Source organism: Brachyistius frenatus, unplaced genomic scaffold (genome assembly GCF_029030835.1).
Source record: "Brachyistius frenatus isolate BFR_SWC_R1_liver_20210118 unplaced genomic scaffold, ASM2903083v1 Contig_168, whole genome shotgun sequence".
Taxonomy (NCBI): domain Eukaryota; kingdom Metazoa; phylum Chordata; class Actinopteri; family Embiotocidae; genus Brachyistius; species Brachyistius frenatus.
In genome coordinates this window covers 7,412-30,752 of record NW_027210767.1, presented here as the reverse complement: position 1 = coordinate 30,752, position 23,341 = coordinate 7,412, and the positions used below count along the sequence as shown (strand labels likewise).

General features: G+C 41.8%; 2 protein-coding genes across 2 annotated transcripts; both read left to right on the top strand.

Annotated features, from left to right (window-relative positions):
* The first annotated feature begins 716 nt into the window (after positions 1-716).
* On the top strand, positions 717-9,983 carry atg14 (autophagy related 14). Its single transcript, XM_069717067.1, has 11 exons — positions 717-1,223; positions 2,084-2,146; positions 2,953-2,995; positions 4,984-5,065; positions 5,176-5,413; positions 5,816-6,045; positions 6,332-6,449; positions 6,672-6,762; positions 7,149-7,234; positions 7,488-7,662; positions 7,763-9,983. Exons 1-11 carry the CDS (start codon positions 934-936, stop codon positions 7,883-7,885), a joined length of 1,539 nt encoding a protein of 512 aa, XP_069573168.1. The 5' UTR covers positions 717-933; the 3' UTR covers positions 7,886-9,983.
* Positions 9,984-11,057: 1,074 nt separating this feature from the next.
* On the top strand, positions 11,058-23,212 carry LOC138631879 (putative leucine-rich repeat-containing protein DDB_G0290503). Its single transcript, XM_069717066.1, has 39 exons — positions 11,058-11,391; positions 11,749-11,823; positions 12,021-12,104; positions 12,326-12,388; positions 13,028-13,129; positions 13,679-13,756; positions 13,948-14,022; positions 14,306-14,389; positions 15,044-15,124; positions 15,421-15,504; positions 15,584-15,658; positions 15,728-15,790; positions 15,939-16,001; positions 16,328-16,390; positions 16,477-16,539; positions 16,714-16,776; positions 17,119-17,181; positions 17,268-17,330; positions 17,438-17,500; positions 17,675-17,737; positions 17,865-17,927; positions 18,014-18,076; positions 18,251-18,313; positions 18,690-18,752; positions 18,839-18,901; positions 19,075-19,137; positions 19,313-19,375; positions 19,513-19,575; positions 19,662-19,724; positions 19,899-19,961; positions 20,084-20,146; positions 20,255-20,317; positions 20,666-20,728; positions 20,809-20,871; positions 21,597-21,680; positions 21,765-21,827; positions 21,907-21,969; positions 22,050-22,178; positions 22,561-23,212. The coding sequence occupies exons 1-39, from the start codon at positions 11,058-11,060 to the stop codon at positions 22,839-22,841; spliced, it is 3,204 nt and encodes a 1,067-aa protein (XP_069573167.1). The 3' UTR covers positions 22,842-23,212.
* Positions 23,213-23,341: the final 129 nt, after the last annotated feature.

The window sequence follows — 23,341 nt, the reverse complement described above, 5'->3', positions numbered from 1 at the left end:
AGTTTAATATTTTAGTTTGTGTCCCACAGCAGAGATTTTGGAAGGGAAATGAGTTTGTTTTAGAGTCCATGTGAATTGTTTCACCATCCACAGAGAAAATAAATTTTGTAAATCTCTGCGCAGAAAACTTCTGATTTGACCGCTGTGTTTTCATATATCAATATCATAAACGTGCGCATGCCTAAACGCCTAATTGCATCACGTGCACAAACCTAAACATTTACCCACTACACACATACATACAGTGTCTGTTAGGAAACGCTCTTTCCTTTTGGAACCCTTGAATTTTCCCAAAGTGCTTCATTATCAATGATGTCATCTAAAAAGGGCACACCAGAGAACCTAACACGTTCTCATATACTTTGTATATTGCCCTTATCATTGACTTGATTTAAAACACTTTTGCAACTTAATCTGCCATTTCTCATGATCTCAACAATTTAAATACAATTTTCATCAAACCTAAGGAACAGCAGTCTTCATAAAGTTTATTTAATGCAGGAGGGTACAAATATATTTTAAAAAAGAAGGAAAAAAAAAAGGCCAACTAACATTAGAACATGTAATAACTGTAAGAAATTGTTTTCTGATCGAATTGACTGCTGATTGATATTCAACAGGATTAATCAAGCCTGGCTGTGTAGCATGTTTTGGGAGCAGGCGAGCAGCAGCAACCTGTCGTGTGGATCCGCCCACACCTCATACGTCATTACATAAACAAACCAATCACGTTTTCAGCGGAAACAGGAAGTGGCGCACTGATCGACTCCTCATCAAAACAAAAACACTTGTGTGTCTCCTCCACAGAGGATTTTTTAAAAAACATGTTACCGAGAATTTAAGGGCCAGCCGACCAGCCTGGAGCCACAGAGAGCGCACAAGTCCCCAGCTAGCTTCGGTAAAACAGCGTTAGCAGCCTAGCTTTCTGTCTCCATGGCGTCCTCAGCGGGACTCCCGCCGCTCGGCCCGGACCGCGGTGCTTCGTCCACGGGCTCTCACTCCGGGGGCAGGCCGCCGCCGCCGCCACCACTCCGTCCCCATCACCCGCACCCGGCTCACTCCACCCCGGGTTGCGTGATGGTGGAGTCCGTGGACGACGCGGAGGGTCTTTACGTGGCGGTGGAGCGGTGCCCCCTGTGCAGCACGTCGCGCCGCAGGCTCACCTGCGCCCGGTGCGTCCAGGCCGGAGACTTCGTGTACTTCGACGGGAGGAACGCTGAAAGGTAAAAAGTTCGCCGTTTTCTCACCGCCGGGGACGAACTTTATTTCCAGGGTCGGACCTTTTTTTTTTTTTTACTGAGACCGGGATTTCTCAGAAGACTCACGCGACGTGTTCTGGTTCTGTACGTGTTGTTTTGAACATGTAAACATCGGCACAGTTTGACATCAGTGTCCGAACTCAGTCACATTAAACCCCGCAAATCTTCAATCTTTATTTATTTCCTGAAGTCCATGAAGTGCGCAGCTGCTCCATTGAAAATAAGCAGGTGGACCACCGAGAAATGTCCCGGACTAGTTGAAGTCAGCTAAATTAGCTGCAAACCGAAAAACAAAGGTCTTTTTTTTATTTTTTATTAACTCTTCTTTTGTTTGTTCTTTTAAAGATAGAAATACCTCGTTAAGTTCAGTATTTATGTTTTAAAGTAGAACTTTCTCTTGCTAGTGACAAAGCTGTATAACGTACATTCAGGTTCATCGTGGATATTTTTTTTTTAAGAAAGTTGATCGATAATCTGAAAACTGAGTCACCAGCGTGGGCTGGTTAGCATTAGCAGCTAACTCTTGTTAGCGCTGAGTCAGTGTAGTAACTTGGTATAATTTTAGCCAGCTGGCAAGCTGCCCTGTTAGTTACACAACACGTGAAAACCCAAAATAACTTCGACCTCCATAGTTTCCATGAATGTGTGGGGTGAGGGCGTTTGGGCAGTTGGGGGACTCGGGGGGGAGGGGGGGGAGGAGGAGGCCTGCAGGGCCCGGGGGGGGGGGGGGCCTGCAGGGGCCCCTTGAGATGCCTCCAGGGGACCAAATGAGCTGCACTGACTTATGTCTGCTGAATCCTTCATGAAAGTGTTTGTGTCTGCAGATACTCTGAGAAGTTGGAGCGGCTGGAGAAGCTGAAGGAGGAGAAGGAGCGGTTGGATCAGAGGTAAAAACCTGCAGAGGTTTCGGTCTCTATAACGTGTTCTGGACAGATCGAAGACAAATGAAGTGTATTACAGAAACTGGAACATGTCATAGGATCAGATGTACTGCACTAGGCTGCTTTAAATCACCAGTTAGATCGATTTTAATTTGCTTCTGTCAACAATGTTACTTCCATTCGCACAATTGCAGTACATGGAGTTGCACAAGGTTCCGTGCTCGGTGCGATACTCTTCGCCTTTTAAATACTTCCATCATGCGATATTATAACAAAACATTACATACATTTCCATTGTTAGGTAGACAATACATATATTTGTCTGTGAAAAGGAATTAAACAAATCAGTTAGACCTGTAACAATCTGTTTGTTAATTCAGAAAAGTTATTTTATTTAGCCCTAAACTGAACTTTTTTTTAGTTTTATTTTTGACCAGAGTTTGACCTTTTAAATCCCACATAATGCAAGTCTCTGAAACGGATTTCTTTCAGCTGCATAATATTGTCAAAACCCCGAAAATTCTGTCTGTGATGCTGAAAATGTGTCTGATCTGCGGTTAAGGCAGATGGCCGCCCACCTCCGAGTTTGCTTCAGTCGTAGATTTCTTTCTGTTAAAAGGGAGTTTTCCGTCCATCTACCACTCGTGGGAACTGTTGGGTTCCTTTCTGTAATGTTGAAAAGTTCTGTTGTGAGGAGTTTCCTCTGTTAAGCCCCGAGATGACATATGTTGTGATTTGGTGCTATAAAGTTGAATGAAATTGTTTGTGTCGGACCAAACAGAGATTAAATGCATCCTTTTCTGTCCTCACAGTGTCCTCCAGGTGTTGGACAGGAAGCTGCAGGCTGATGAGATGGTGAGTTGTTTTCTTCTTCTTCTTCTGTTTGTGTTTTCAACCAAAACCATTAAACACAGATAACCTGGTTAGAATGAGCTGATGCCGGCTGCCCTCTTACTGCAGTAAGATCCTGACTCTGTGGTAAATATGTATGGATGAACTAGTGAGCTGATGTTCATGATCTATATGTGGATTTAAAGTGCAGAACCAGTCACTGTACACAGAGGAAAACAGTCACAAAAAGACAAACTCTAAAGGGGCCGAACAAAAAAATGCAAATTCAGTTAAATACACTGCTCAAAAAAATAAAGGGAACACTTAAACAACACATCCTAGATCTCAATGAATGAAATATTCCATTTGAAAATCTTTATTCATTACATAGTGGAATGTGTTGAGAACCAAATAACATAAGAATGATCAATGGAAATCAAAATCATTATCCCATGGAGGTCTGGATTCAGAATCATACTCAAAATAAAAGTGGAAAAATCGGATCACAGGCTGATCCAACTTCTGTGGAAATTCCTCAAGACAAGTCCAAATGAGGCTCAGTAGTGTGTGTGGCCTCCACGTGCCTGTATGCACTCCCTACAACGCCTGGGCATGCTCCTGATGAGACCACGGATGTTCTCCTGAGGGATCTCCTCCCAGACCTGGATCAAAGCATCAGTCAACTCCTGGACAGTCTGTGGTGGACGTGGCATCGGTGGACGGAACGAGACACGATGTCCCAGATGTGCTGGATTGGATTCAGGTCTGGGGAACGGGCAGGCCGGTCCATAGCATCAATGCCTTCATCATGCAGGAACTGCTGACACACTCCAGCCACATGAGGCCTAGCATTGTCATGCATCAGAAGGAACCCAGGGCCCACTGCACCAGCATATGGTCTTCCAATGGGTCTGAGGGTCTCATCCCGGTACCTAATGGCAGTCAGGGTACCTCTGGCTAGCACACGGAGGGCTGTGCGGCCCTCCAAAGAAATGCCTCACCAGACCATCGCTGACCCACCGCCAAACCGGTCACGCTGGAGGATGTTGCAGGCAGCAGAACGTTCTCCACGGCGTCTCCAGACTCTGTCACGTCTGTCACATGTGCTCAGTGTGAACCTGCTCTCATCCGTGAAGAGCACAGGGCGCCAATGGAGAAGCTGCCAATCTTGGTGTTCTCTGGCAAATGCCGATCGCCCTGCACGGTGTTGGGCTGTAAGCACAGACCCCACTTGTGGACGTTGGGCACTCGTACCACTCTCATGGAGTCTGTTTCTGACAGTTTGAACAGAAACATGCACATTAGTGGCCTGCTGGAGGTCATTTTGTAGGGCTCTGGCAGTGCTCCTCCTGTTCCTCCTTGCACAAAGAAGCAGATAGCGGTCCTGCTGCTGGGTTGTTGTCCTCCTACGGCCCCCTCCACGTCTCCTGGTATCTCCTCCGTGCTCTTGACACTGCTGACAGACACAGCAAACCTTCTTGCCACAGCCTGGATGAGCTACACTACCTGAGCAACTTCTGTGGGTTGTAGACACCGCCTCATGCTACCTCTAGTGGTGAGGGCACTGGCAAAATGCAAAAGTGACCAAAAATCATCCAGAAAGGATGAGGACAGAGGAATGGTCTGTGGTCACCACCTGCAGAACCGTTCCTTTATAGGGTTGTCTTGATAATTGCCTCATTTCCACCTGTTGTCTGTTCCATTTGCACAACAGCAGGTGAAATTGATTCACAATCAGTGTTGCTTCCTAACTGGACAGGTTGATTTCCCAGAAGTGTGATTGACTTGGAGTTACATTGTGTTGTTTAAGTGTTCCCTTTTATTTTTTTGAGCAGTGTTCCAAAAAAAAGTATTATAAATTAAATGAACACACTGTCATTTTCATATTTTATTGTCAGTTTCTTTGGGTTTCTCTGCTGAGCCAGCGACATTTTTGTAAACCGGTCTGCGTTCAGCAGTGTGTTGAGTTTCGGATCAGACGGGAAAAAACTGACGAGTTGCTGTTTCCTCAGAAATGGAAGATCATGTCGTGTAAGATGAAGATCGAGCAGCTGAAGGAGGCGGTCGCCGGGGGCGACGAGGACGTGAAGAGCGGTGAGTCTCTCTGCAGGCGTTTTTTTTTTTTTTGTCTTGGCTGCAGTTTTATTTGTCTCTTTTCAGCATGCAACGCTGTCCCCCCCTCCCTCCCCTCTCGAATGCTGCAGATAAGGAGCTGCTCCTGCGCTCCCAGGATGAGGCGCAGCGGCTACAGTGTCGGGCCGGACGCCACCAGATGAAACGGGACAAGATCGAGCGCCACATCCGGCATCTCGGGGAGCTGCTGGAGAAACGCAGCCGGGAGCAGCAGAGCCGACTGAGGCAGCTGGCGGCCCTGAGGCGGGAACACATCCTTGAGCTGACGACCCACATCTTCCCCACGCAGGAGGAGAAACAGGGCAGCAGGTCAGCAGAGGGGGTCTTCAGCAGGAGGCAGCGGAGCATGGGCCTCATTAAAACACAAATGACCGCAGCAAAAGGGATTTACTGTCGAGTCAGTCAGCGCTGCGAGAGCCTTTTTAAACTCTTAGTGCAGCTGCTGGTTTATTTCTTCTTTTTGAAGTGTCTCTGCTGGTGTTTAACTTTTTACCAGCACTCAGTGTGTCTCTGTGTTTTGCTTTTAAATAAGAATTATTATCTCCCAGCTCGTATCGTTTTAATCGGAGACTTGGGCGCCAGCTGAAAACAAGAAGCTGCTGAGCTTTTTCCAAAAGAAAATAACCGGCAGGCATGAAAGAAGTTTGTCAGATATTCTTGTTTGTGATCCGGTGAGTCAGTTTGTCCTCTCCCCCTGCGTTTGTCCATCAGAGACCCTGCGGACGTGGTGGCGGAGTGCGACCCCGCGCTGACCTCCAGCACGGTGAGCGAGCTGGCCGAGGCCCGGAGGACCACCTACCTGTCGGGCCGCTGGATCTGGGACGACCAGAACGGAGAGACCAGCATCAGCATCACGGGACCCCCCGTTGCCCTGCCCAGCAACGGAGACTGCTCCGCCTACTACAGCTGGGTGGAGGAGAAAAGCATCAATCAGGGCCCAGGTGAGGGGGCGGAGCTTACACACTGCCTTTCTGTGATGTGGTTTAAAAAAAAGTTAGCGTTTGTTTTTACTGTTTTATTTATATGCATCTATTTTCTATTTAATTTATTTGTACATTTTCAACCTTATTAAGAAAAAATACTTGTATCTCTGTCTCCGTTTCTCTTTTTTTCCACTTTTTAATGTCTTTGTGTGTTTTCCAAACTGTCCACTGAAACATCCATCCTGATTTGATTTGATGACCCGTTGTTATTGATAATGTGACCTCTGACCTCCGGACGTTGCAGAGCTGGACCACATCAACCCGGCTCACACCATCAGCGCCGCCCTCTGCTACACCACGCAGCTCGTCACTATCCTGTCGCACATCCTGGACGTCAACCTGCCCAAGAAGCTGTGCAACAGGTAGGACGGGACGCACGTCCACAACCTGCCTTCAGGTCCACAACGCAGTGCGGCAAACAGAGCGTCCGCTTCTCCACAGACGCCGGACGTGTTCAACCCGATCTCGGCGCAGACTTTATATTTGATTTTTTTGATGTTTAATTTGTGCAGGAAGATAATCCGACCGCCTGTGTGTCTGCTGCTTCACATGTCTGATGACTCGTCTGTCTGTGTTTCCTTCAGTGAGTTCTGTGGAGAGAATCTGAGCCGCTACCGCTTCACCAGAGCTCTGAGCAAACTGAACACCAACATCCTTCACCTCTGCTTCTCTCAGGTCAGACACACTGAAAACATCTGGTTTATCAAATCTCGGATCAATGTGATGATTATTTTCTCTGTGCACCATTTTTGACTCATTTTCTTTCATTCACTATGTTCCAACTGTCCTAAAAATAAACTTAATGGATCGAATTTTGACTTTATGCTTGAAAAATGACTGAAACTAATATTTATAAATCAAAATAGTTGTCGATTAATTTACTGTTGATCAACTTGTTGATGAATTGTTGCAGCTTCAGTTTTCACCGGTATGTTTTCCACTCGTATATCTTCAGTGGATTTCACACCAGTCAAGAAAAAAATCTGCTTCGGCTGATTATAGATAATTAATTATTCATTATTATATCAAAGTGTAACAGTGGACCTGTTCTTTGTGTTCAGCATGTTGACACCGAGAAGCTCCACCCCCATCACACCCTGAGGAACATCATGTTTCTGGTTGCCCCCGACAACGACAATCTGGGCAGGTGAGAGCAGCACAGTTGGACCTTCAGAAACACACCTGATCAATAACTAAACACCTGAGTGTGGTGCTCGGAGTCGACAGTTTATAATCTTTACAACCTGGAACCTTTAAAGCTTTTACTGTTTGTTTAGATAATTTTTTTCCACCATCAGACCAACCAATCGGAGAGCAGGCAGTGACCAGGTTTTGTGAATCCACCTGAAACCTGAACCATGTGTTTTTTAATTATTTTTTTTTGTATTTGTCTGCTTCAGGACCGGTCCGTTCGAGGTGAGCGGCGACCTGGAGGAGTCGATGGAGTTTGTGGAGCCGGAGGCAACGGAGCCGACGGAGGAGAGCGGAGACGAGGTAGTGACGGACGAGGAGACGGACCTGGGGACGGACTGGGAGACGGTGCCCAGCCCTCGCTTCTGTGACATCCCCTCGCAGGTAGGAACACCTGGATCACAGAGGACACCTTCAGCGTTAGTTTTATCGACAAAAGGTATAACAATGTCTAACTCTTCTTCTCCTCCTCTTCCTCGTGCAGTCCATGGATCTTTCCCAGAGTGCATTGCAGGTCTCCCAGCCCTCTGCTAACACAGGAGGGATGATCTCTTCTGCTGCTGCTTCCGTCACCTCCTGGTTCAGAGCTTACACTGGACAGCGCTGATCCGACCTCCAAATGCGTACCGGTTCCAATCAGGACTCCTGGAGGTCTCAGACTTTGGGCTGGTTTGGAGCAGACAGGTCAGAGGTCATCAGCAGAAACGCCATTTTTAAGTTTCCTCTAAACTGCTGGATAAGAATCAAGCTTCAGTGTCTGTTTGCAGACCACCAGGAATTTGCAGATTTACTTTGAGGAAGTGTTCCACGTTAAAGTCCACTTGTCAGCAGGTGTTCGAGGATCAGCTCCGTGTTTTATCTCGTTTATTGAACTTTCAGTATTATCTGACGTTTGTGACAAACAGACTGAACGTGAAATTAATCCTGCAAGCACGTGGACTGTCAAGAGTACACCACTCGTGTATGATAAACATGTAGTAAATGGTCTGTGACACGGAACCGGGTGCCGTCAAAAAGTTCAGACTCTTCCCGTTGAACGCAGCACAACGATGTGCACGGAGCAGGAGGAAGCAGTTGACCTTCATGAGTTATGTTTCTTAATCATCAGCACCTGAGTCCTTTTTTTTTTTTTTCTTCTTCCCACCACTGGTAGGTGAGGATTTTTGATTTCCCCGTGGACCTGAAACTTCAGCAACGCATCAAAAGTTGTTCTGTCTGTTAAACTGCGGAAACTGTCAACAGCTAACCTTGAAATGCTTTCAGTCCAATGAAGCGACGAGCAGGGCGATGTTTCGAGTGGCATTTAAGTTTCAAGGGTGGCGCAACTTCGCTGTCTTGAGATCATCAGAGGTGGTCATGGAGATTTTTCACACGACACCTGCTCTCCTTCGGCGATGTTGTGAGAAAGCAGTGACATTCGCAGGTTTTCTTTGACACTCACAGGGTTGTGCACCGTGAACTCATCCCCCAGGGTCAGACGGTGAACGCCGAGTTCTACTCTTGACGTTCTGGGAGCGTCTCGAGGGGAAAAACAGTTGCAGCAAAACAACCTGAGCTTGTGGGAGCGATGGCGGTTTGGTTCTTCAACGTGACAACACGCCCCCGTTCACAAGCGAACTGAAAACATGCGACTGTCTTGCCTACAACAACGCGGTGCATTGCTGCCCGCACACGCTGGATTTACCTCCCTGGAATTCTTTCTGCTCTCTAAAAAAAAAAATGGACGCTCTCTCCAGAAGTTTCAGGTCCACGGTGAAATCATAAATATGTGTAACGTGTTCATTGAGATGGAACTTTTAAATACTGACTCGTGAAGTTTATCACTTCCTCCTGCTCTGTGAACATCGCTGTGCTGCGTTCAGCCGGAACAGTCTCTGGATTTGCGCTTCGCATCTCATAACGTTGCGGTAACTGTAATAACGTCGGTAGACGCCCATGTTGACCTACATGTTGGTTAAATTTGTATTTGTCTGCAGGTTTGGGAGGCCTTCTGACTCCTCGACCTAAAAATACGTCTTCGTAGGAGAAGTTGGAGGCAAAACATTATCAAGACTGCAACACACCTTACAGCTGCGTTTACATCAAAGTGTCATTAAACCGTTTATCATGTGTTTATTTACTCGTACTTCGGGATAAATGGGGAACTTGTAGTAAAGCTGACTTGGCAGTATGTCTGTCTTCCACCCATCGACCTGCCTGCTCACCACAAAGGGAAACTTTCTGCTCTTATTTTTTTTTAATTCTCGTCTCTGAGCGATGATGGGAAACAAACTGCTGCAGCAGTAACGATGAGGAGGATGAAGGCAGCACAAACAAACAGTGGTTACCACGGCGATAACCAAGCCCGTTTACAAACCATCCTCGTCTGAACCGAATGTGGTGGAAGGAATCCGACGTGATGTGACATCGTTCACACTGAACAACAAGCAGAGACTGGAGTGAATCCGGTTCAAAATAAAAAAAAACTTTGATTCTTTCGGAGAATTAAACTGTTTACTGGTGCGGAAGGAAACGAACAACCGACAGATGTTCTGTAAACTCGTCGCGCAGGCCGGTTCATCAGGTTCAACCAGCAACACAGAACATCTCTGTGAAGCAGCATCAAACCGAAAGGACGTGAGAAGTGAAACAATTTAAAAAGGTTTTGTTTCTGTGAAATGTTTTCATTTTAAATAAAACTCCCTTTTCAGGTTTTGGATTCAGAAGCTTCTCGCGTAAAATGTTTTTTTTTTTTTTTTTTCTCTTCTTCCTAACACATTAAAGAGGAACGTATTTGCTCCCGATTTTGTCCTTTGGAATATTTCTGGATCTACGCGCTTAAATCTTTTGTCATATTTATTTTTATATTGTGGTTTGATTTCCATCTGTTCCACAAACAAATTCATTTTCTTACTAGAAGCCATTAGGCATAAAATAAACCAGAGTCCTGAAAGCTCTGCTCTGATCTACCAGCTGATACAACTACTGCATCAATCAGCCGATTGTCGAAGGACCACAAACAACAATTCATTAACACAATTTATCATCAGCACAATGCTTTAGAATGAGATTGTTTCTCCTCCCCACATGTTTCTGTATTTATGTGTCATTCATCAAAGGAAAGACAAATCTGTATTTTCACCTCCAACACATTTTTAATTTGATTTTTACGATGTTGATGAACATCAATACAACAACCTGTAAACAAATCTAAAATCCCCTGGGTGGGAGGGGGGGGCAGCAGCAACTGAGCCATGCACGTGAGGTTCGCTCACGCAGATCCTCTGATCAGCTTTGTGTTTGAGTGTGAGAGCTGCAGATTAGGGTGTTAGTTATGTTTGGTATGCGGCGGTACTGAGGTGCAACTGATTCTACAAAATCCTGAATCCTGTCAATTTCTCTTTATGTCTGATTAATTCTGGAATCTTTACGGGATTAGTATGTTTAAAACATCTGGAAATGAAGTAACATGAACCAAATTCAGTATGAAAACTGTTTTTAATAATAAGACCACCAGCAGCACCTGATGTTGAACCAACCTGCACTGGGTCTCAATTTTGTCCTCATCAGTGTTCAGATTCATTTTCAGGAAGTGTACTTCGAGCTGATATTATCGAATCATTTCTGTTTGTGTCTGAAACATGAATCTGTAGTTTGTAAAACTTCTGGTTGAATTTGTCTCCTGGAGGGAAGAAACATGTTTCTTTGTGGACTTGTCCCCCGCCCCCAGCTGAAGCTTTTCTGCAGGATTAGTGTGTTAAAGCTGCTGGAAGTGTTCAGCTGCAGGTTTTGGTTTCAGGATGAGGTCCTCTGCTCCGTTTCTGCTGCTGTTGCTCTGCTCCTCCGTCAGCCCGGAGTGGTCGGAGGAGTCGGTCCCCCGGACCAGGATCGACGCCCCCCCAGAGCTGCCCGTCCTCCTGGACGAGCTGCGGGGCCTGAAGGAGCTGGTTTTGAGCATAAGGGCGGAGGAGGTGAGGCAGCGTCAGGCCCTGCGGAGCGTGGCGAGCCGGTTGGGGGAGTTGGAGGCCGAGGGGGGGAGGCTGAATCTGGACGGACTGCAGGAGGAGCTGAGGAGGATGGAGCTGAACTCGGGCCTGAGGATTAAAGTGGAGGAGCTGGACAAGACGAGCAAAGGTCAGGATGGTGCTTTTGACTGCTGCTTTATTATTTTGCTGCTAAAACAGGTTTAAAACTTTCCTTTTTAAAAAAAGCTTAAAGTTAAAGCTGACTAGTGACCTTCAGTCATCCCTCAGTTGTGCTGTTAAAGGACCAGGTTTCCACTTTTTTTTCTTTTTTTTTTAACATTGATGTTTTTAATGTTGTCTTTTTTTTGTTGTTACAATGTTCTCTTTTGTAGTTGTTATGTTTTTTTGGGATCACGTTCCACAGTGACTCTACACTTAAAATTAAATTGAATTGTATTGAATTGAGACCTGGTTTGGTTCCAGTCTGGACTGAGGTAGTTGTGGTGTCTTGTGTTCTGTCTCGCAGCCCAAGCGGCCAAGCTTGAATCCAGACTGAGCTGCAGTGAGAACTCAGTGGACGACCTGAAGAAGAAGAATTCAGGTGAGTCTCAGGGCCTCTGTGATAAAATGATAATAAAACCTGCTCTTCTTGAAAAAAAACAATTTCCAGAGACCTTGAAATATAATGTTCAATGCTGTGGTCAAATCATTTTCAGTGTCTGCTTTTAGTTCAAACTGGTGGATGTCAGGAAGTCGTCTGGTTTGTCTTCACACTAACACCCGCTGGTGTCTCTGCAGCTCTGGCTGGTGAGCTGCCGTTCCTGCAGACGAGACTGAGGGCGACTGAGAGCACAGTGGAGCAACTGAGGAGGAAGAATGCAGGTCATCATCATCACATTATTAGTTAATGTAACACTCCAGCGATTGACAGAAAATGATTTCAGAACAATTACAAATGAATAGTTTCTGTGACTTTTTTAAGAAGAACTGCCAAAAAAAACCAACCAAAAACACACGTCAGTTCCTGTTTTAAATGTGAGAATCGGCTGCTCTTCTTTCGCTCCTGTCAGTGTGTGATGATGTTTTCTCTGCTGGTTTCTCAGTTCTGGCGGCCCGACTGTGTAACACCGAGAGTGCGATGGAGGAGCTGAGGATGCAGATCTCGGGTCAGATTCTCTGACGCTCTTTGTAGTTTCAGTGGGATGATGAACTTCAAACTGACTGACAGTGAGAGTTTGACTTAGTTTAAAGTTGATGAATTTATTCCAAACGCAACCAAATCAGAAGGACTTTTGTTTTTCAAATTTGTTGAGAACCTTTAAATTCCTAATGGTCTTCAAATGCGCTGACAGAAGCGTGACAGAGGCGTGTCACCGTCGTGCGTCGGCGTCATGGAAGCCTGAAAAACCACGTAGTTATGGTTAGGTCCTACCTCGGACTTCACCGCCTTTGTACGATGACTGCCGCGTGGCAATTGTCATGTGACCTCTTAACACTAACCACCTGACCTCTCGTGTGACGTACGTCTACTTTTCACGCAACTGTGACAAAAAAAAAAAGGTCACAAAGTCACGCTTCCCTGTCGTGGACTTACAGGCATATTCCTCGCTTTGCGGTGGTGCTGGGCTGCCTGATCTCAGGTCAGCATTCAGCTTCCATAACGTGCCCACAGTGAATTACTTTGTTTTCATGCTGATGGTCCATCTTTTCATTCTGCTGAGAAAAAGCTTCCCATCAGAGGAAGTTTTTAAAACAGAAAAAGTTCCACTTTAAACCAGAAAGAATAACAGCTCTCCTCTTTCCAGCGTCCCCAGCATCCAACTGTTCATCTGTGGGGAACCCCAATGTGTCGGAGCTGGAGAGTCGACTGAACGGTCGCCTGCAGGAGCTGAACTCAAACACTGAAGGTGACTAAACACATCGATCATTTTCCAATAATCAATACTCAGAATGCACAACAATTTCACAGTGTTGCACTGCTGGAGCTCAAATCACTTCAGTTTGATCTTATTTTTTGAGTGACATGTTAAAATGATTTATTCTTATTGATGAATCTGCAGATTGCTTTCTTGATTAATCAATGAATGAAAAAAATTTCCCCTTGGGGATTAATAAAGTAAATACCTACCTACCTACCCTAATCGTGTGGTTTATTAAAATGGTAGAAACATTTGAAATGTCATCACAATTCAGACATGTTCAGATCATTTTATTTTAACCAAACAGTGTACGATCTGTTGATGAGATGTACGACATTTAAACTAAAACACCAAACTCACATTAGCATCATCAAATCAATACATTGTTTAGCACATCTGTTTGTTTTTCTAAGTTCACGTTACACATTTTTTTCTTTGCAAAACAAAACATCAAGAAAGTAATCAACCGCTTGATCTGTGGATTCAAATATTTGAGGGATGTTTTTCACACAGAATGAACGTGTTTGTTTGTTTCAGATCTGCAGAGTCAGCTGAACTCACTGCAGGCAAAACTGAACTCTTCTGCTGATGAACAGCAGCTCGCCTCCATAAGAGGTAAGCTATGAATAAAAAAAGAATAAATTCATTCATTCGCTTGGACATAATTTCATTTAATTATCCAAAACTCTTTTGTTTTGTTTTCACATTTTTGCGAAATCTAAGAAATATTTTCCCCCCCAAAAAATATTTTGTCAAGTTAGCTGCCAATCAATCGATCAGTCGTATTCTACTCTATTTATTTGCAGAGGAGGTCTCTGAGGTCAGAAACAGATTGAACTCCAGTCAGCTTGACGTGGACAAGCTGAGGAGGAGCTCTGCAGGTTGGTTGCGTGTCACGTCGATCATATGATCAGGTGATGATTTCGTTTTAAATGTGACGGTTATATCCTGCAGATCAATCAGATCGACTGAAAGAGGCCAAGAGATGAGTGGAGAAGCTGGAGATGCTCCTGGAGGCAGAAAATAAACATCTGCATTATTGTTAATATGTATTTTTAAAAAGGATCTTTTATATCGTATGATATGTTAGATTTTCCACAGCGTTTATTGATCCATTCTGGTTTACAGTTTGGATTAATTCTTTGTTACTGAACCTGATTTCAGCTGAGTCAGCAGATGTTTCAGCTCTGAGCGACAGACTGAACAACACTGAACGTCGACTGGACGAACTGCAGACGATAACTACAGGTGAGTCAAAAAAAAATTAAAAATTGCAACTAAAACGGCTTCCTGTCAACCAACTGCATTTTCATAAAATCTGTGTGACATCACTGATCAGAGTATGAATCAGAAATTGTTTGTTTCCGATCATTACGAAACTCGCACATTATGATCATTGATGTTTATTTTGAACTAAGTTAGTAAAAGTTGCACGTGGCTTTTTTTGACCATTTTGTCCAGTTAAGCTGCTTACTTCTGCAGAGAGCAAAAGGGACTTGAACCCACAAATTAATGCTTGTGGCTCTATTCATAATTAGGCTTTTATTATTGTAAAATCACCTGAGACTAAGATTTTTATATTTTCCACGAGTGTAGCGGCCACCTTAAATTGGCCTACACACTTAGAAGGGAAGATCTGAGGGGTTTTCAGTTTATCACAATTTTCAACCACTAGATGACACTAAATCCTACATACTGGTGCTTTAAGATAATCTTACAACCTAAACTTTTAAAGTCACGTCGGTCAACTCCTCCAATTTAGCACTTTTTTAAGGAAACATTTAGAAGCCGTGCTCCTTAAAGGGTAAACTAGTGACTTTTAACTTGGGTTTTGGTATCAGTTTGTTCTCAGTAAAGGATTTAAAGACTTTCCTGTTTATAATTGATTGTCTTTCTTCACAGCTGTCAGCAGCTCTTCGCCTCCGGAAGAAGATCTGGTGGCTGTGAAGAATCGACTGCTGCAGCTGGAGACGAACAACACAGGTACAAAACATCCATGGTTCCCCCAAATTTCCTCAGAGGAAAAATTTGTGCTTTTCATAGAGCTAGCCCTGGCTAGCTTACCTTGCAGGTGCATTTTGGTCGAATAAACAAAATGTTAGTTTTATTTGTTTTCGAGTAGCAACCGTAGGTAAACGGCGTTGAGGCCTGGGGAGATGATCTATCTTCTGTCAGCATCTGTAGAGCAGAGTGTCGTCTGCATATAAATGGACATTAGCATGTAACTCACATGATGTTTAATTGTCATATCAGTGATGTGTATTCTCTGCTGTTTTCAGTTCAGACTGATTCAGTGAAGCAGCTGCAGGACAGATTGAACTCTGCTGAACATCAAATACAGCAGCTGCAAACTGAAAGAACAGGTAGCTGAATGATATATAAACAGAAATGCACAGAAACTGTTTTACTGCAGTTTAGTTTTTACACCTGTTCATGTTTTAGATCAAACCTCCAAACTAATGAACCTGCAGAGAGAACTGAACATGACTGAGCGTCAGCAGGACAAAATTAATGCAGGTGCGTCTATCAGAATTAACACAATAATAATCAGACTTAACTGACTCATATTTAATGTTTTCTATTTAGAGTTGTCACACCGACTGACAGACAATGAGAAACAGCTGGAGGACCTGAAGACAGAAAACACAGGTAGCGCATGAAGGGTTCAAACTTTTTTTTAAAGACAACAAAGGTAATGAAAAGAGCAAAACATGTAGAAACTCCTTATACTGAAACTGTAGAAGATCCAAAAAGGTTCCCTGAGGAAGTCCTTTATAACCTTTCGTTTTCTGTTTAGAGTTGTTCAGCAGACTGAGAGCTGGCGAAAAACAGCTGGAAGACCTGAAGAAGGAAAATACAGGTAACACATGAAGGTTTCAAAGTGACTGGAGATGAACAAAAAAATTTAAAAGATCATGTTGATGATCAAGGAACCTTTACCATATGAAGGACAACATGCAGAGAATCCTAATGAGCCATCAAACAGATTGATTGGAAATGATTTGTTTTATAAAATCACTAACAATCAAAATAAAATAATACAAATTCTTCAGTAGATGTTTATTAATAATTTATCAAATGCAAATTATCCCAACATTTTTCTATCAAGTGATGCAGTTGCAGATTACATTGTTTCTGCTGTGATGATTGTGTGATAAAATTGGTTGGATAATTTTGTGTTTTCAGCTCAGTCAGTCCAAGTTTCCTTGATGGAGTCCAGACTCACAGATGAACACAACAAGACTACAGGTGGGCTGAGATTTGCTCTGTTATTTTGATCAACATAAGTAGAAACAACTTTCTAATCGATGACAAAAATACTGTTTCCTTTTCAGAGTTGTTAAACCGACTGAGAGTCAGTGAGAAACAGCTGGAAAACCAGAAGACAGAAAACACAGGTAAGACACGAAGGGTTCAAACTGACTGGAGATTAATATGTTTTTCAAAAACATGATGTACGTATAAAGTGAACAGAAGTTTTGACACATTTAGAAACTCGATAGACTGAAACTTTCGATTATCCAAAAATTTTCCCTGAGGAACTCCTTTATAAGCTTTAGTTTTCTGTTTAGAGTTGTTCAGCAGACTGGCAGCCGGCGAGAAACAGCTGGAAGACCTGAAGACGGTAAATACAGGTAAGAAATGAAGGGTTCAAACTGACTGGAGATTAATAAAAAAGTGGGCTTTTGTCATGTTGATCATTAGGAACTTTTACCATATGAAGGACAACGTTCAGAGAACCTGATATCTAATATGAGATCTAACACAGTGTCAAGTAAATCACTGGTTTTATACAATCACTGTAAAAAGCACGATAAATAATACAAAGATCTTCAGCAGATGTTTATTAAGAATTTTATATTAATCAAATGCAAATTCCCCCAACATTTTTCTATCAAGTAATGGTGTTGCAGATTAAATTGTTTCTGCTGTGATGATTGTGTTATAAAATTTTCTTGATAATTTTGTGTTTTCAGCTCAGTCAGTCCAAGTTTCCTTGATGGAGTCCAGACTCACAGACGAACACAACAACACTACAGGTGGACTTCTAATTGCTTTATTATTTTCATCAACATAGGTGGTAACTCCTTCCTAATCAATGACTTAAGTACTGTTTTCATTTTAGAGTTGTTAAACCGACTGAGAATCAGTGAGAAACAGCTGGAAAACCAGAAGACAGAAAACACAGGTAAGACCTGAAGGGTTCAAACTGACTGGAGATTAGTATGTTTTTCAAAAACACGATGTACGTTTTCTGTTCAGAGACTCCTTTATAAGCTTTAGTTTTCTGTTTAGAGTTGTTCAGCAGACTGACAGCCGGCGAGAAACAGCTGGAAGACCTGAAGATGGAAAATACAGGTAAGAAATGAAGGGTTCAAACTGACTGGAGATTAATAGGTTTTTCAAAAACATGATGTACATATAAAGTGAACAGAAGTTTGGACACATTTAGAAACTCCACAGACTGAAACTTTCGATTATCCAAAATTTTTCCCTGAGGAACTCCTTTCTAAGCTTTAGTTTTCTGTTTAGAGTTGTTCAGCAGACTGAGAGCCGGCGAGAAACAGCTGGAAAACCTGCAGAAGGAAAATACAGGTAACACATGAAGGTTTCAAAGTGCATAGATGTATATATATAAAAAAAAAGTAAATAAAAATGTAGGCTTTTATCATGTTGATCATTAGTAACCTTTACCATGTGCTGGATAATTTTGTGTTTTCAGCTCAGTCATTCCAAGTTTCCTTGATGGAGTCCAGACTCACAGACGAACATAACAACACTACAGGTGGACTTCTAATTGCTTTATTATTTTCATGAACATAGGTGGTAACTCCTTCCTAATCAATGACTTAAGTACTGTTTTCGTTTTAGAGTTGTTAAACCAACTGAGAGTCAGCGAGAAACATCTGGAAGACCTGAAGGCAGAAAACACAGGTAAGACCTGAAGGGTTCAAACTGACTGGAGATTAATATGTTTTTTTCAAAACACTGATGTACGTATAAAATGAACAGAAGTTTTGACACATGTAGAAACTCGACAGGCTGAAAATGTAGCAGAATCAATTGGGTTCACTGAGGAACTCTTATAACCTTTCGTTTTCTGTTCAGAGTTGTTCAGCAGACTGAGAGCCGGTGAAAAACAGCTGGAAGACCTGAAGAAGGAAAATACAGGTAAACATGAAGGTTTCAAAGTGACTAGCAATTAATTAAAAAAATAAAAATAAAACTGCAGCTTTCATTATGTTGATCACTAGGAACCTCTACTATATGAAGGAAAACATTTAGTGAACCTGATGATCTACCCAACAAACTTAATGTCAATAAAACACAATGTTATAGAAATCACTGGTTTTATAAAATCACTGTAAATAGCAAAAATAACAACGAAATAATAAAAACATCTTCAGTAGATATTTATTAAAAATTTTATAGTAATCTAATGCAAATTCTCCCAACATTTTTCAATCAAGTGATTCAGTTGAATATATAATTGTTTCTGCTGTGAAGATTGTGTTATAAAATTTGCTGGATAAATTTGAGTTTTCAGCTCAATCAGTCCAAGTTTCCTTGATGGAGTCCAGACTCACAGATGAACACAGCAACACTACAGGTGGACTTATATTTGCTTTATTATTTTCATCAACATAGGTGGTAACTCCTTCCTAATCAATGACTTAAGTACTGTTTTCGTTTTAGAGTTGTTAAACCGACTGAGAGTCAGCGAGAAACATCTGGAAGACCTGAAGGCAGAAAACACAGGTAAGACCTGAAGGGTTCAAACTGACTGGAGATTAATATGTTTTTTCTAAACACTGATGTACGTATAAAGTGAGCAGAAGTTTTGACACGTAGAAACTCGACAGACTGAAAATGTAGCAGTATCAACTGGGTTCCCTGAGGAACTCCTTTATAAGCTTTAGTTTTCTGTTTAGAGTTGTTCAGCAGACTGACAGCCGGCGAGAAACAGCTGGAAAACCTGAAGGCAGAAAACACAGGTAAGACCTGAAGGGTTCAAACTGACTGGAGATTAATATGTTTTTTCTAAACACTGATGTACGTATAAAGTGAACAGAAGTTCGGACACATTTAGAAACTCCACAGACTGAAACTTTCGATTATCAAAAATTTTTCCCTGAGGAACTCCTTTCTAAGCTTTAGTTTTCTGTTTAGAGTTGTTCAGCAGACTGAGAGCCGGCGAGAAACAGCTGGAAAACCTGCAGAAGGAAAATACAGGTAACACATGAAGGTTTCAAAGTGCATAAAGTGCATTTTTATTAAAAAAAAAAAAAAAAAGTAAATAAAAATGTAGGCTTTTATCATGTTGATCATTAGTAACCTTTACCATGTGCTGAATAATTTTTTATTTTCAGCTCAGTCAGTCCAAGTTTCCTTGATGGAGTCCAGACTCACAGATGAACATAACAACACTACAGGTGGACTTCTAATTGCTTTATTATTTTCATCAACATATGTGGTAACTTCTTACTAATCAATGACATAAGTACTGTTTTCTTTTTAGAGTTGTTAAACCAACTGAGAGTCAGCGAGAAACAGCTAGAAGACCTGAAGACAGAAAACACAGGTAAGAAATGAAGGGTTCAAACTGACTGGAGAATAATATGTTCTTCAAAACACTGATGTACGTATAAAGTGAACAGAAGTTTTGACACGTATAGAAACTCTTTGTACTGAAAATGTAGCGGATCTAACCTGGTTCCCTGAGGAACTCCTTTATAAGCTTTAGTTTTCTGTTTAGAGTTGTTCAGCAGACTGACAGCCGGTGAGAAACAGCTGGAAAACCTGAAGAAGGAAAATACAGGTAACACATGAAGGTTTCAAAGTGCGTAAATATATATAAAAAAAAGTAAATATAAATGTAGGCTTTTATCATGTTGATCATTAGTAACCTTTACCATGTGCTGGATAATTTTGTATTTTCAGCTCAGTCAGTCCAAGTTTCCTTGATGGAGTCCAGACTCACAGACGAACACAACAACACTACAGGTGGACTTATATTTGCTTTATTATTTTCATCAATATAGCTGGTAACTACTTCCTAATCACTACTACTACTTCTAACTAATCAATGACTAAAGTACTTTTTCTTTTTAGATTTGTTTAACCGACTGAGAGTCAGCAAGAAGCAGCTGGAAGACCTGAAGACAGAAAACGAAGGTAACACATGAAGGTTTCAAACTGACTGCGGATTGATTATATAGGTTTTTTATATGGTTGATTGTAATATTCCATCAAGGGTCCGAAAGGAAATCCTTAATTACCATCTATAGTACCCTTCATATTAAGCTAATTTTAAAGAAATTATGATGAAAGTTTCCAGGAAGTTAGGTACATAATTTAGACCTGTAAAATATGGTGTTATCAATATTTTTGTCCTCAAAAGGTAGTCGACGTTGTAAAAAGTTTGAACTCCACTGATTTATTTAGTCAAGAGTTTATAAGTTAGATTCACTAAATGTAAAAAAATATATATATATATAATATAGAGCCTGGTTTGTTTTGCAGCTGTGGAGTTCAGATTGAGATCCACCGAAACACAGCTGGAACAGCTGGGAACTCACGGTGCAGGTACCATCCTTAACTCTCCAGTGTGGTTTAACTAATCGTTCATTAAACCAGTAAATTTAACTAAATTGTTTCCTGTTCAGCTCTGGAACTCAGACTGAGAGTCAGCGAGAAAGAGCTAGAACATCTGAAGACAGAAAACACAGGTAACACATGAAACTTTTGAAAAGACTGAGCCATTATAATTCAGTAATTTTTCAGAAAGTTAAATTTTTCAACTAATATCACTATTATTTTTGTAATCAGCTGCTTGACTAACAACAAACTCAGCAATAACATATGAATGGACATTAATGGTTATAAAGAGCTCGATCCCACCTAAGTCTTTAACATTGTCCTTCTATGTTTAAAGTATAATTTTTAACCAAGAGAATTGTATATCTGTATTTATTGTTGTCTTAGTTATATATTATCCCAAACTCTTGTATTCACATTACAAATCAAAATATCTTCCCATTTTTATAACTATTATGTAGTTCTTTAACATCTAAAAGTTAATTGAAATTCACAGATACTTTTATTTTATATATATACTATATTTTCTAGTGAATAGGTTGTACATAATGTTTCTAAACACCTGATTACTTATTAGAATTCAATTTTCATCAGTAATCAAGTATATGAAGCTACACGACCTACTTTGTTTTAGTCTTTATCTGCAGCTGTTTGAACAAAATTAACTAAAAATGACAGAGGACCTCAGCGGGTTCCCTGAGGAACCCCTAAAGATGTTACAAACCCTGCTGAGAACTTAAGAAAAAACATAAAGTTTCTTAAAGCAACAATTTTAGTGACAACTGTTTTGGCTCTGTCTGTTCTGCAAGTTATTAAAGGTTAAAATATTAAAATAGAAAGTGATAACTAATTTCAGTCCATGAAGTCGAGCTGGATGCCGTGACTGTCAGACTAAACGTGACCGAAGAGCAGGTGGATGAGCTGAGGACACAAAACACAGGTGACCTCAGTCAAAGTTACATTTAACGACCGCCATGGCTTTGTGTTTGTCCAGATGTTTATGTGATCCTCTGTGTGTTTTCAGTCCGAGCTGCTGAGCTGGTTTCTGTTTCAGACAGACTGACGGCAGCTGAGATGAACACTGAAGGTAACAGACAGTCTTACTCAAAGGCTTTTGTGCCGCTTGTGTTTAATAAACATGAAATAAATCAGGCATTTGTCTTTAGAGCTGGAGTTCAGACTGAGAGACGACGAGGCTGCAGTGAACGAGTTTAAGATGGAGAAGGAAGGTAAACTCAGAGTCACACTTCAGTTCATAAGTCGTCGTTGAGGCACCTGTAAGTTAAAAAGTTGAACCTACTTCTTTCAGATGGGCTGACGGTGGCATTTTCAGCCGGTCTGACGGATTTGGGATCAGTTGGACCGTTTGATGAAGAAACAACTCTGATCTTCTCCAAAACCATCACCAACATTGGCCAAGCCTACAACCAGACCACAGGTAGCTCACCTCACAGTGGTACATAAGTTTTTCTTTGTTTTGTTATGATTTAAACACACAATGACGACATTATTTTAACTCAAATTTTATTTTGACGAGGAAAGCAAAGTTCTGAATATGGCTAAAAATACCATTATGCCTGGTGATGCACAAAACAAGCATCTATATGATCTTTTTTCCTCACGATTCTTATAAAGGAAGAATCAAATCATATATAAATCTAACATTAAATAATAATTTTCATATGGTTCCTAAATGATTAAATCAGTGATTGTCATATTTGTACCATTGTGGGTACTGTCACAGTTTGCAAGGTGTATACAGGTGGACTACGCCTTTAAAGACAGTTTTTAGTAAAATAATACCCGTGTTGGTTCTACAGGTGTCTTCACGGCTCCTGTCCAAGGAGTTTACTTCTTCTCCTTCACGGCTGCAGATTACCTGAAAGGTTACATGGGTCTGTACCTGTACAGGAACGACCAGCCAGTCATCTTCAGCCTGGACCTGAACGACCACGGCGGCTACGCCTCTACGTCGAACACAGTGGCCCTGCAGCTGCAGGAGGGCGACCGAGTCCGCCTCGGTCTGCCGGCCAGCTACCGGCTCTACGACGACTCCCGGAACTTCAGCGTCTTCTCCGGCTTCCTGCTGTTCCCGATCTGACAGGCGAGTCCCAGGATCAGGGTACGAGTGAGACTTCCTCTCAGTATTGAACTATCCTTTCATACCTCAGACTGGAATATTAAGACTGGACTTTTGTTTTGAAAAGATAGCAAATGTCCTGTGGTGACAGACAGAATGGTTTGAATTCTGAAGATGATGTTACAGGAAAAAACACGATGTAAATAACGATAGCCATGTTCACATCTATTCAGATAATAAACAATACACCCTTCAATTAGAGATCTGCGTGTGCTCTGACAAAACCAGGAAGTAGATGTGAGATCAGAAAATAATTCAGATCGTAGAATTTATATTGCTGAAAATTATTTACATCCGACTCACCAGTTTTATCACATGTCACAGGCTTCTGAATGAGCTCACACTTAAAGTACTAAAACTTGATTTGTCATTAATGTGACAAATCAATGACAGTGTCATTGATATAAAGTTTAAAAAAAAATCCCATTTCCAAATAGTATTTATATTATGGAATTAATTTA

Excerpts from the sequence above, each read along its gene's own strand:
- atg14 (XM_069717067.1), top strand. The coding sequence starts at position 934 with ATGGCGTCCTCAGCGGGACTCCCGCCGCTCGGCCCGGACCGCGGTGCT. Across the intron at positions 1,224-2,083 it reads GACGGGAGGAACGCTGAAAG|ATACTCTGAGAAGTTGGAGC; the intron begins GTAAAAAGTTCG and ends TTGTGTCTGCAG. Across the intron at positions 5,414-5,815 it reads GAGGAGAAACAGGGCAGCAG|AGACCCTGCGGACGTGGTGG; the intron begins GTCAGCAGAGGG and ends TTTGTCCATCAG.
- LOC138631879 (XM_069717066.1), top strand. The coding sequence starts at position 11,058 with ATGAGGTCCTCTGCTCCGTTTCTGCTGCTGTTGCTCTGCTCCTCCGTC. Across the intron at positions 16,540-16,713 it reads CCAGAAGACAGAAAACACAG|AGTTGTTCAGCAGACTGGCA; the intron begins GTAAGACACGAA and ends TTTTCTGTTTAG. Across the intron at positions 20,147-20,254 it reads CGAACACAACAACACTACAG|ATTTGTTTAACCGACTGAGA; the intron begins GTGGACTTATAT and ends TTTTCTTTTTAG.